This window comes from Camelina sativa, chromosome 19 (assembly GCF_030686135.1).
Source record: "Camelina sativa cultivar CO46 ecotype springtype chromosome 19, ASM3068613v1".
Lineage (NCBI taxonomy): Eukaryota > Viridiplantae > Streptophyta > Magnoliopsida > Brassicales > Brassicaceae > Camelina > Camelina sativa.
Window position 1 is genome coordinate 26,917,235 of NC_141898.1, and position 12,148 is coordinate 26,929,382.

Below are 12,148 nucleotides of genomic sequence, written 5' to 3' on the forward strand. Positions count from 1 at the left end.
AACCCCTAAACGTCATGTGTTGTATGTTTTACACATTCTGGTGAGAATGTGTAAAAATCAATCTTTCTCTATAATTATTACTTTTTATTGGTTATAATAATTGTAATATTCATATTTCAATTGTACATTTAAATATTGAGTTATAATTATATAAATTTACAAATATTTCATAAGTCAGTCGTGTAAGTCAATAACTCAGTCATCAATTAAACACTTTGTCAGAATTTTTTTATTTTTATTCAAATTTTGAATTTAATTTTTTAATTATTTTGTATAATATATTGTGAAAAAAACTAACTTTATAAATTTATTACTTGTGTGGATCTGATATAACAACTAGTTCTGGAATATGCTTATGAATCATCTTTATTATATCGTTTTCATTAGTTTTCAATTTTAGCTCAATATTAATAAATTTAAATTTAATTTAATCTGATCTTCTCCTCTCTTCTCCAAGGAAAATAATGAAGCTTTCACCCAACAAAAAAAATTAAGGGTTGACTCTTACCAAAAGAAAAAGAAAAAGAGAAGGAAATTGCTTCAAAATCCCTACATTTTACAACAATTCCCATTTTCTATACAGGAAATTAAGTATGATTTTCAGAATTTTTAAATGGCTACGATTCGAATATTTGTATTTAACAAACTGTACACATGTGACTAAATTAATTAAACAAAATTGGAAGAAGTCTCATAAATCATCACATCACTAAACTCCCACGTAACCACATTAACAATCACAAAGCCATATTCTTCATTTTTTATGGCCCCCGTTTTATATTCAACCCCCATGATGCTGTAATGGTTGCAGGCTCAGAGCAACTGTTCCAGAGAGCGATTACCATACGGTCACCAGTTAAAGGTCCTGACCACACCCGCAACAAAGCGATAGTCCAAGGCTACCCTACACGAATTTAGAAAATTATTCAAAGGGGTTTAGCAACTATGGAAGAATGAAATTTCATATCTTACCATACTGAGGCAGATTGCGTTGATATTTGAAAAGAGGCTACGGTTATTGTCAACTAAGTTTGCAAAACCTGTATCAAACATTGTGACAAGAGATTCTATATAGTCAGAAAGTTGGCAGCAATTAGCCGACAGTATAATTATAAAAAGAACAATTCTAGTTCATTGTCACCATAAGGTGTATGCTCAAACTATTTAGATGGTTTATGTTATACCATGTAAAAAGATAAGAGATGATAACCATAATGTTTATATATTTAATTCCTTTCACCAGAGAGGGAAAGAATAAAATACTCACCTTTGAAATGATTCCCGAATAACCTACAACAGATAAAATCCAAATATGTCAAAGCCTGACTCTAATTGACGTATGCAAAATGTTGAAGTGCTATACTTCATGCTGCAATGACTATTTGTGAAATGTTCATAGAGACATAATTGAATGTAGCCAATCACATCAGATATGTTCTTAATGGAAGATAAGTCATATACTATATCGAGAAGATGAAAACTAAGCAGAAACGAATAAAGAGGATTAGCCCTCACATAAACCAGACCTGCAAGCACATGAGAAACAATGTAAATAAACAACCAAAGCTTTCTTAATTATGAGTAATGCAAAAGACGCTATTAAAATTTCCAATAAAGCATTCTTATAGGTTTTTCCAACAACAGCCAGTGAACATAACGCTTTCACAGTTGTACCATATAGCCAAATTTTACATGGATTCATCATTGCAAGAACAAAAAGTAGGACAAACAGAAAGATTCTATCACCTTGCCAATGATTAAAGGGATTAACAGAGTAACTACAAGACTTCTGAACAGTTGCTCAGTCGGAAAAGAAACACCTACTCCCCCAGCTATGTATCTTGATACCCAAAATGGAATCTGATAAGAGGTCAACCATGCTAACTTTAGTGTCAGAAGACGCAATGCTCATTCATTTTTAATAGAAGACAAGAGAAGGCCTTTAAATACAAAGAAGGATAGCACACCTTTAGGTCCTTGATGAACCTATCAAAATGCTGGCGTACACCTCTGAGAAGCTCAAGTACGAACTCATTGCTCTGGCATGGGATTTTAGTGGCTTCAAAAATATGTGAACCGAGTTTAGGCTCAGCCAATCCTAAGCTGAACTTGGGTTTCTTTCCCTCTTTGACTTTAGGAAGATTCAACTCCAGTAAACTTCTTAGCTCGTCAGTCATAACACCTACCAACATCAGATAAATCCAATTCCAGAGATCAATGATATAATCAAAACAATGAAACAAATTCAGGACGCAAACAAAAATATGAAACAACAATAAATTGAAGCGTTCTATACAATATATATCCAGGGGGTTTTGAACTATGAGGTTTTAAATCTAAGGGTTTACTTTTTAAGCTGAACCAAACACTAAGTGATAGTCTCTGTTCTAGCTCTAAATCGAAGAACAAGCAGTGTATATAATGAGATAAACTCAACACAACACATAAAGATACAAAACAAGGAACTAGTTAGTGGGTAATGAAGAGTCACCTTCGGAGACGGCGTTGATTTGGTTGAGAGCATCGAGAGCAGACTCGAAGGGGTGAAACGCTGTGAGCTGAACTACACGGCCAAAGCGACTGAGGTCAGAGACGAAGGTCCGAACGGCCTCAGTGTTCTGTCCGATCTCATCTAGTCCGTGCACCTCGAAGATGGCATAGCCTGAAGAAGATTTGTACTGAACATACATCGCCATTTTTGGAGGAGAAGAAGGGATGTTAAAAAGGGCTTAAACTTACAGGTTGGCCCAGCTCGTGTCAAAATTATAAACTGGTGGCCCTGTTTTTTATGTAAAATTAAATCGAGTTGATAAAGGGTCGAGTATAATAAATTTCGAGTTGCCTTGTTACATTTTTTTTAAACGACAAAACTTTTTTTTTCCTCAGTTCTTCTCTTCTTCTCTAGCCACAAAAGATGATTCCTTGGTTCACTAACATAGTAACGCACAAGTTCATGCTTCACAATCTCTTCAAGCTCTAATTGGGTTCAAGTAAGATTCAATCTATCTTTCTCTTTATCAGTTTAAATTTTGTGATCTTAGATTTTGAGCTCTAATTGACAATTTGATTATGTTTACAAAATTTGATTGTATTTAGTATTTATGGGTTGTGATTATGTTTACAAAATTTGATTGTATTTAGTATTTATGGGTTGTGATAATCCGTTTATTGTAACATGGTCTGATACTTTTAAATCTTCTTTTTTCAAGCAGGCAGATGAATCTGGTGTTGAGGACAAGTCCCACACAAATGAGGTGAGATTTTTCCCACTATGTCTTATATGAATCTGTTGTTTTCTATCTTTTCACTTGGATTCCGAAACTAGTTTGTAATGCTATTGTCTCTTTGTTCAGCTTAATCAATTCAGGGGCAAATGGAAGAATCTGAAGCGGAGATTCTTATTTTACTATGTTTGGCGAGGAGATCAAAACTGAGTTTATTTTACAATTTTACTATGTTTGGCTTTTAAATAGCAATGATAAACAGATTTGAGTTTGTTTTGATTTGAAGTATATTTGAGTTTTGAATTTTTAGAAATGTTTTACATAGCATGAAATTTGGATATTGATAAATTTTTGTACTTTTAGAACTCTTAGATTTGAGTTTTAAATAAAATGAAAAAAAAGTTACAGGACCAGGGCTGGACAGGGTTCAGCCTTTTAATATTAATTTTACAAGGCTCTTTACATATTCAGAGTTTTAAAGGGCTGAGTTTATACAGGGCCATGGCTGGACAGGGCTTAAAAATCCTTTTTAACATCCCTACTAGTGAGCGAGATAAATATACAATGAGCCGGCGGAACTAGGGGAGAGAGGGGGGTTTTTTTTTTTGAGGGTTATGAACAGTGGAAACTGTTTGATTTCCCTCTTTGACATAAACAAGAAATATCCAACTGTCGATTCTGAAAAAAAACTGCTGACATGGAAAATCGAAAATAATGTGTATTTTAATTTGCTGATGTGTATTTTTTTTTATTCAAAATCGAAAAACAAAACCTAAGGGGTAAATTGTAATGACACCTAGGGAACTAAACATTTGAGTAATTTTCAAAAGATTTATAGATATGAGTAATAAACCAACTTTTGGATAACATTTAAGTAATTCTTTCTAAAATGAACCGATTTACTTTTTTACACATATTTTTTGTAGTGGGATTGTTTTAGAGCACTTACACAAAACAGAGCATGCGAGCATAACATATAACAACCCGTCCCATGGACCCCACTAGCCCACCGCTAGCTGCCCCAACGGACCGTCCGTGGACCCCAAATGGACTCCAAGCTGGCCCTGCAGGGCATCGATCATTATCCATCATTGTGGATATCCAAATCCACCAGTAGGTTATTGGTGCGCCAGACGTTCCTCGAACCCTGGTCCCCACCCTTTAACAACCTTCCCACAGGACAAGCTGTCACCAATTGATCTGCAGGTCCCGCGGACCCTACTAGTCTACCGCTAGCTGCCCCAATGGACCGTCCGTGGACCCCACTAGCCCACTGCTAGCCGCCCAAACGGACTCCAAGCTGGCCTTGCAGGGCATCGATCCTAACCCATCACTGTGAATATCCCAATCCACCAGTAGGTTATTGGTGCGCCAGGCGTTCCTCGAACCCTGGTCCTCACCCTTTAACAACCTTTCCACAGGACAAGTTGCCACCAATTGAGCTGCAGATCAATTGGTGGCAACTTGTCCTGTGGGAAGGTTGATAAAGGGTGAGGACCAGGGTTCAAGGAACGCCTGGCGTACCAATAACCTACTGTGGATTTGGATGAGTAGTTCCATTTGCCACGGTGAGGGGTTAGGATCGATGCCCTCCAGGGCCAACTTTGGGCCTATGGGGGCAATCTAGCAGTGAGGCTAGTGGGGTCCACAGGACGGGTTGTTACATAACATCACAGCACAGAAGGAACGAATGGGAGGTATTAACCCTGAGCAATTTAATTTGGAGGCATCTCGTACTATGAATTGAGTTCCAACACATTTAAGTGCTGAGGGAAAGTAGTTATAGAAGGGGAACCATAAGTAGAGGTACTGAGGTAGGAGATTTCTTTGTTCGGCATCGTTTGAGTTGATGGAAAGCAACTGCCCAGGAATTCCATCTTGCACTATAGGATAAGATGTCTATGATGATATGACTTCCATTTTTTGATTTAGAAGACTGCAGCTTAGCATTTAGTTTCCTCCAAAGTTCGTAGATCGAAACTTGTAGGAAGAGTTTACCAATGAAGTTGGGCTTCCAGTTAGTCACTGGTGCTTTACACCATTCATGTATATCTTGTCAATCTATTGGTGGTGACAAGAAACCATTCATGTATATTTAACGAAGAAACAAAAGTTGGCGAAATCATAAAATTCTAGCTAGCATTATATTTCTTCTCTTTTCGCCAACATTGGTAAGGCTCATCTCGAGACGTGCATTCAACATATCAAAACACCATCTGATGCTAAAAAAAAAGGAGTTTATCAAAAATCCAAACTGCAACTATTTTGAAAACAGTCTTACCAGTTACCATCGCTGAAACAAACTTTCAATAACCATCTTACAATTGACTTTGTGGAATGTCCTCTACGACACTTTGTCGGTATTTTCCTTTGGAATCTATATATGTGCTAAGCCCAAAGCCTGTAGGTTACTGATTTCTAAAGCCGCTTATCACTACAACAACTAAATGAATCACGTTAGAATATTGTGATGAAAGATAAGTATATTCTTCCAACTAAGAAAAATTTCATGAGTAATTCTGTTTTACCCAAGAACCAAAAGTGAATATGATAAACCTTAGGAACTGAAATGAAAGTGTAATTAATATGGTGAATGATCATGATATGGAGAGCATGTTAAGTTATACACATCAACACTTACCTCCAACACTTACCTTTGAGTTAACGTCTCAAAAGTTCCTAAATTTTTTTTGACAAATCTCCTATCTCCCTCTCTATTCTTCATACCCTCACTTTTTTTTAATAAGAGATGGTGAGACGATTTTAGCCTTCTAATTTCATTGATTTAGATTAAATTTTTAAATAAAAAACAAATTCAACTCTCGTTTTCGACCCGAGAAACCTACTTGGTTACTCACGTCTCAATCCAGCCGCCGGCGATTCTTCCGTCGTCGGAGCTCCTACTGCTGTCGTTCTTCACCAACTCGAGTTGAATCAAGTTGTTCTTCAAAATGCAGGTGCGTTACTTCTCATTAGAGTAGCTTTTGGTTGAATTTGTTTTTGATTTATATTCAGAAATTCAATTGGATTTAGATCGAAGAAAGCTTAGCACATTGGGTGTTTTACAAAGGTTTATTGGTCAATTGAGCTATCTATTAGATAAGAAATGATTTTAGCTTTCGATTTCAGTGAATTAAGGAGATTAGAACTCGTTTACCATTCGATTCGATTTTGATAGGAGAGAGAGAATGTGGTGAAACTGGTAATACTGGTATATTTAGTAAAACTAGTAAAACTAGTAGTAGTACTAATTATGATTTTTTTATATTGGTTGGTCTGACATGATACAATATGCGAGAACGTCAGCCTACATTTTAAATTTGAAGGACGCATGTATAGTATAATGTTCATGAGGAATATAACATTGTTGATGTTAAAAGCAAGGATACAAAGGAAGCTTGGGTTTGTTGAAAGTAACGTTCAGTTGCAGTTGAGCTACAAGCCACTACTGGTAGAAACATTTGAGCATTGTGAGCTTAATGATGATGAGGATGTTAATGTTTATCTAGACTCTGTTAATTATGAGAAGCGAAGATGTATGTTGTTTGTGAATGTCATCCCTTCAGAGCCTCAGCCTGAGCAAGTTCCCATAGTTCCCATAGTGCCCACAGTGCCCACAATGCCCATAGTGGACCAAAGTTCTGTCGGTATGAACTTTGAAAACCAACATGCGAAGGATGGTGAAATCGGACCTAACGCCATTGTTGTCTACGTAGGCAAAGAAAAGGCTGTAGAGGGTGATTATAATAAAGAGGGTGAAGCTGAATCACGTGATGAAGGTGATGAATATACTGAGCCACGCCCTGTTGTAGAACCGTGTAAGTGAATTGAACCATGGGATGACGGTTTGGATCTGACTAAACTTCAAGAATTTCCAAACAAGAAGGCATTGCAAGATGTGGTGGATAGAGCTTCATTCGCTAACTGTTTTAGTTTTGAAATAGTAAAGTCGGACAAGGTGCGTTATGTGGTCAAATGTCCTAAAGAAGGATGTAACTGGGGTTTACGAGGTGGTAGGATTCGAGATACATATATTTTCTCGATTAGAAGGCACAACAAGATGCATACATGCTCTCGGGCTAGTCAAAGTTCAAGCAACAGTAAGAGACAAGGCACTCCACAATTAGTTGCTTCTCTTTTACATGGTGATTATCTAGGGCAAATGGAAACTCCACCTCCGAAAATAATCATGGATCTTGTCAAGACAAAATTAGGTGTTGATATATCATATTCCACGGCGTTGAGAGGGAAAAATCAAGCTGTTACTGATTTGAAAGGTAGCCCAGAAGAAAGCTACAAGATGCTGATGCAATTGAAGAAGAAACCCAAACCTTAAGGAAGGATGTTGATAACCATTAGGAGAGATTGAAGGAATTTGAACCCCATCATACTAAGATCTATAATTTGCAGATGCAGCTTAAGGAGAAGAGTGACGAGATTGCCAAACTAAGGGAGGAGGTGGCGCTGCTTACCACTCGAGTCGATCTCCTGGATAGGTTGTGTTTCGATTGATATTATCTGAGTCGATCTCATTCTACGTTGGTTTAAAACTTGTTGAATCAGTTTCTGTTTATTATCTTTTCCTTGAATTCTCTTGTTGAATCAGTTTCTTATCTTTCATGTGACTTCTCTTGTTGAATCATGATGTTCTATCTCTCTTTTATGTGACTTCTAGGATTATGCCTCCTTCTTGAATTGAATCATGTTCTATATTTTTCTTATATGAATTCTCTAGTTTTGTTTAGTTTTACGTAGTTTTACCAAAAATACGAACGACAAATCCAAGAAAATAACGTAGTTTTACATAGTTTTACTAGTAATACCAGTACCAATCGCAAAACCAAGAAAATAACGAAGTTTTACATAGTTTTACTAGTACTACGATGACAAATCAAAGAAAATAACATAGTTTTACTACTTCTTAGACCTTTTTCTCTTCGTCCCTCTCCCTCCTTCTTGCGAAGTACTCGGTTGCTCATCATCTACATGCACCTGACATGAAACCAAATTTTGTTAACACCTTCTAGTATTACCAAGTATTACTATAGTATTACCAAGTATTACTATAGTATTACGAAGTATTACCTTTGATTTCTCTTGCTCTTTCACATATACTTCCAACGGTTCGATCCTTTTTTCAAGCCCATCAATCTTCGCCGAAATGTTATCGAACTGAGTTTTCATATCCTGCTTCATGGTCCTTAGAAGATCCACCAACTCAATAGTATCTTCTCTCGGTTGTTCATTGGCGTCTATTTCCTCATTCACATCGTTTTGTCTTGAACGAGTAGCCACATCGGCTGTGTACATCTCCTCCAAAAGTACAGGTAGTCCTCTACGAAGGCGCCACATCCAACTGGCAACTACGACATCATGGGTATCGTCTTCCTTAGCTTCTTCCATGACTAGATCGAGAAGAGGAATTTCTTCATCAATATGTGGGATCACACTAGCAATTGCCTGTGTTCTTGTTTTTGCGTCGGCTCAAGATCCTAACCGTCACCATTATCCCTTGGCGTTTGGTGTTCTTGATGGTGAAAATGATGCAAGTTGGAATTGGTTTTTGGAGATTTTGAAAACCGTTGTTGGGGATTCTTCTGAAATAGTATTTATGACTGACAGAAATACAAGTTTCATTACAACCATAGCTAATGTGTATCCTCTGGCTCATCATAGTTTTTGTATATGGCATTTGTCCCAAAATGTGAAAGGTTATGCTCGTAACGTCAACAAAGGCGTTGTTGCATGGAGATTCATGGAGTGTAGTAGGTTTTACACAGTGGCTGAATTCAACATTGCTTACGCTTCTTTTATGACAAGATATCCTTCTGCTGCCAAGTATCTTGAAGAATCTACCCAGAAAGAAAGATGGGCAAGATGTGTTTTTCCAGGAGATAGATACAACCTAGACACAAGCAACTGTGTTGAATCGTTGAACAACGTATTTAAAGATGCAAGGAGGTACTCCTTGATACCCATGCTTGATGCAATACTTCAAAAATTCTCTGAATGGTTTAATGAACATCGGAAAGATGCTTTGTCTGGATCAGTCGCAAATAAATTGGTGCCTTTAGTGGAGAACTACTTACATGATTTATGGGCAACTGCTGAGAAACTAAATGTGATAGAGCTAAATGGTTTCGAACTTGAATACAATGTCATTGACAGTGACGGAAAGCCTTATTTGGTGAAGTTGCGATTGAGAAGTTGCAGTTGCAGGTTTTTTGATATACAAAAGTATTCTTGTGTGCATGCATAGGCGTCTTTCATTACATTCCAAAAATATGGAGGTAAGGATATCGAGTTACATGAGTTGTGTTCTAAGTATTATTGGACGGAGCTGTGGGCAATTGCATATGGCAGGACAATTTATTTAGTACCTGATAAGTCTCGATGGGATGTCCTAGATGAAGTCCAAGTTTTGCAGATCATGCCTCCGAATCGGAAAATAAAAGGGGGAAGAAAGAAAATAAAAAGGTATGCATCTGCTGGGGGAAAACGACCAAAAATCGACCTAGGACGCAGAATAAAAGGCGCCAGAGACAAGGACTCCAATGGTTGTTATTTGGAGATAATGTTCATGTTTGATTCACCTCTTCATGTATCAATTGTGTTTGGTTTGAAACTTAATGTAAAAATTGGTTTGAAACTTAATTTGAAGTCTATTAGTGTTTTCTTCTTTCAAAATGTGTATATAAGAGAGTAGAACTGGCACAACTAAGATAAAACTGGTAAAAATAATAAAATTGGTACTACCTAAAACCAATACATATTGTATAATACATGTGTATAAATGTTCTACATAGGTTTCTACTATAAATGAATAATTTTCGAAAATAGACTAATTTTAATTTATTTATGAAAGAATCTCAACAAAATGTTTCCTTACACTTTTAATGTCACTTTGTAAATAATTACCAAATAAGCATGAAAAAGTTATAGAATTATAAGTTTTAACTTATGAAGTTGCAAAAAGCTTGTAATTGTATGTTAGTTAAGTTTAATCAACTGTAAAACTAAAAAAAGTAATGCTAAGGTTTAGTATAACTAATTAAACTGAGAAACCTCTAAAGTACAACTATTTGCAAGTTTAGTGCAACTGCATTGATCGGTAAAACTGTGTGTGAACACGCAGTGTGAACGCACACATCTTTTACACGTGGCCAGAATTTCGTTTTTTCTTTCTTTCTTCACCACAGCCCCGAAGATTTATCTTCCTCATTCTCAGCCATTCATTCATTTTTTTTGAAACCTAAAGTACACCTTCTCTCCTTCTCTCATCTTCAAAGTCGAATTTTAGATCTATTTCTCTCCTTCTCAAACTATGGAACAATTTGAGGCCGACCCATACTATGCTGATCAGAAGAGGGCGAGGAAGTAAGAAGCGTGGCGACAAGCCATAGCCGATGGTGATTTGGGCATGCCTCGAATTTGCCCATGTGGCGAACGAATCGTTAATGAGATCTCTCCAACAGAAACAGAGAAAAAGAGATGGTTTACTTGCGTTAAGTATAAGGTAAATTAAATTAAATCAAATACAATTGAGAGACCTGAGTATGATGCTGTTCGTTGATATATTTTGCAGGATGATGGATTGCACAGGCGGAAAAATTGGGCTGATGCAATTGAAGAAGAAACCCAAACCTTAAGGAAGGATGTTGATAACCATTGGGAGAGATTGAAGGAATTTGAACCCCATCATACTAAGATCTATAATTTGCAGATGCAGCTTAAGGAGAAGAGTGACGAGATTGCCAAACTAAGGGAGGAGGTGGTGTTTCTTACCACTCGAGTCGATCTCCAGGATAGGTTGTGTTTCGATTGATATTATCTGAGTCGATCTCATTCTACGTTGGTTTAAAACTTGTTGAATCAGTTTCTGTTTCTTATCTTTTCCTTGAATTCTCTTGTTGAATCAGTTTCTTATCTTTCATGTGACTTCTCTTGTTGAATCATGATGTTCTATCTCTCTTTTATGTGACTTCTAGGATTATGCCTCCTTCTTGAATTGAATCATGTTCTATATTTTTCTTATATGAATTCTCTAGTTTTGTTTAGTTTTACGTAATTTTACCCAAAATACGAACGACAAATCCAAGAAAATAACGTAGTTTTACATAGTTTTACTAGTAATACCAGTACCAATCGCAAAACCAAGAAAATAACGAAGTTTTACATAGTTTTACTAGTACTACGATGACAAATCAAAGAAAATAACATAGTTTTACTACTTCTTAGACCTTTTTCTCTTCGTCCCTCTCCCTCCTTCTTGCGAAGTACTCGGTTGCTCATCATCTACAGGCGCCTGACATGAAACCAAATTTTGTTAACACCTTCTAGTATTACCAAGTATTACTATAGTATTACCAAGTATTACTATAGTATTACGAAGTATTACCTTTGATTTCTCTTGCTCTTTCACATATACTTCCAACGGTTCGATCTTTTTTTCAAGCCCATCAATCTTCGCCGAAATGTTATCGAACTGAGTTTTCATATCCTGCTTCATGGTCCTTAGAAGATCCACCAACTCAATAGTATCTTCTCTCGGTTGTTCATTGGCGTCTATTTCCTCATTCACATCGTTTTGTCTTGAACGAGTAGCCACATCGGCTGTGTACATCTCCTCCAAAAGTACAGATAGTCCTCTATGAAGGCGCCACATCCAACTGGCAACTACGACATCATGGGTATCGTCTTCCTCAGCTTCTTCCATGATTAAATCGAGAAGAGGAATTTCTTCATCAATATGTGGGATCACACTAGCAATTGCCTATGTTCTTGTTTTTGCGTCGGCTCAAGATCCTAACCGTCACCATTATCCCTTGGCGTTTGGTGTTCTTGATGGTGAAAATGATGCAAGTTGGAATTGGTTTTTGGAGATTTTGAAAACCGTTGTTGGGGATTCTTCTGAAATAGTATTT

General features: G+C 36.8%; 1 protein-coding gene and 1 long non-coding RNA gene across 7 annotated transcripts; one reads left to right on the forward strand and one right to left on the reverse strand.

Moving 5' to 3' along the window:
• Positions 1-597: 597 nt before the first annotated feature.
• LOC147921104 (nucleolar protein 56-like) lies at positions 598-2,792 on the reverse strand. 6 transcript variants are annotated; one of them, XR_015590493.1, is made up of 6 exons: positions 2,492-2,759; positions 1,968-2,182; positions 1,747-1,860; positions 1,268-1,526; positions 973-1,040; positions 598-899 (listed from the first exon to the last, which is right to left on the reverse strand). XR_015590493.1 is itself a non-coding variant. In XM_087500518.1 (6 exons), exons 1-5 carry the CDS (start codon positions 2,694-2,696, stop codon positions 1,022-1,024), a joined length of 576 nt encoding a protein of 191 aa, XP_087356644.1. In that variant the 5' UTR covers positions 2,697-2,759; the 3' UTR covers positions 598-899; positions 973-1,021. The 6 variants fall into 6 exon arrangements, 4 of the variants coding, with proteins under 4 accessions (XP_087356644.1, XP_087356643.1, XP_087356641.1 ...); XR_015590492.1 differs by having other exon boundaries at positions 598-904; XM_087500518.1 differs by having other exon boundaries at positions 1,268-1,290.
• A 415-nt stretch (positions 2,793-3,207) lies between these two features.
• LOC147921105 (uncharacterized) lies at positions 3,208-3,529 on the forward strand. Its single transcript, XR_015590726.1, has 2 exons — positions 3,208-3,254; positions 3,354-3,529. It is a non-coding gene; the product is annotated as an uncharacterized LOC147921105 (long non-coding RNA).
• The last annotated feature ends 8,619 nt before the right edge of the window (positions 3,530-12,148 follow it).

Bases quoted from the DNA above. Each gene is read 5' to 3' on its own strand.
- LOC147921104 (XM_087500515.1), bottom strand. From the start codon at position 2,696: ATGGCGATGTATGTTCAGTACAAATCTTCTTCAGGCTATGCCATCTTC. The intron at 1,861-1,967 runs GTGTGCTATCCT...ACCTCTTATCAG, and splicing joins GGTTCATCAAGGACCTAAAG to ATTCCATTTTGGGTATCAAG. The intron at 1,041-1,730 runs GTTTGTCCTACT...TGTTTGATACAG, and splicing joins CAAGGTGATAGAATCTTTCT to GTTTTGCAAACTTAGTTGAC.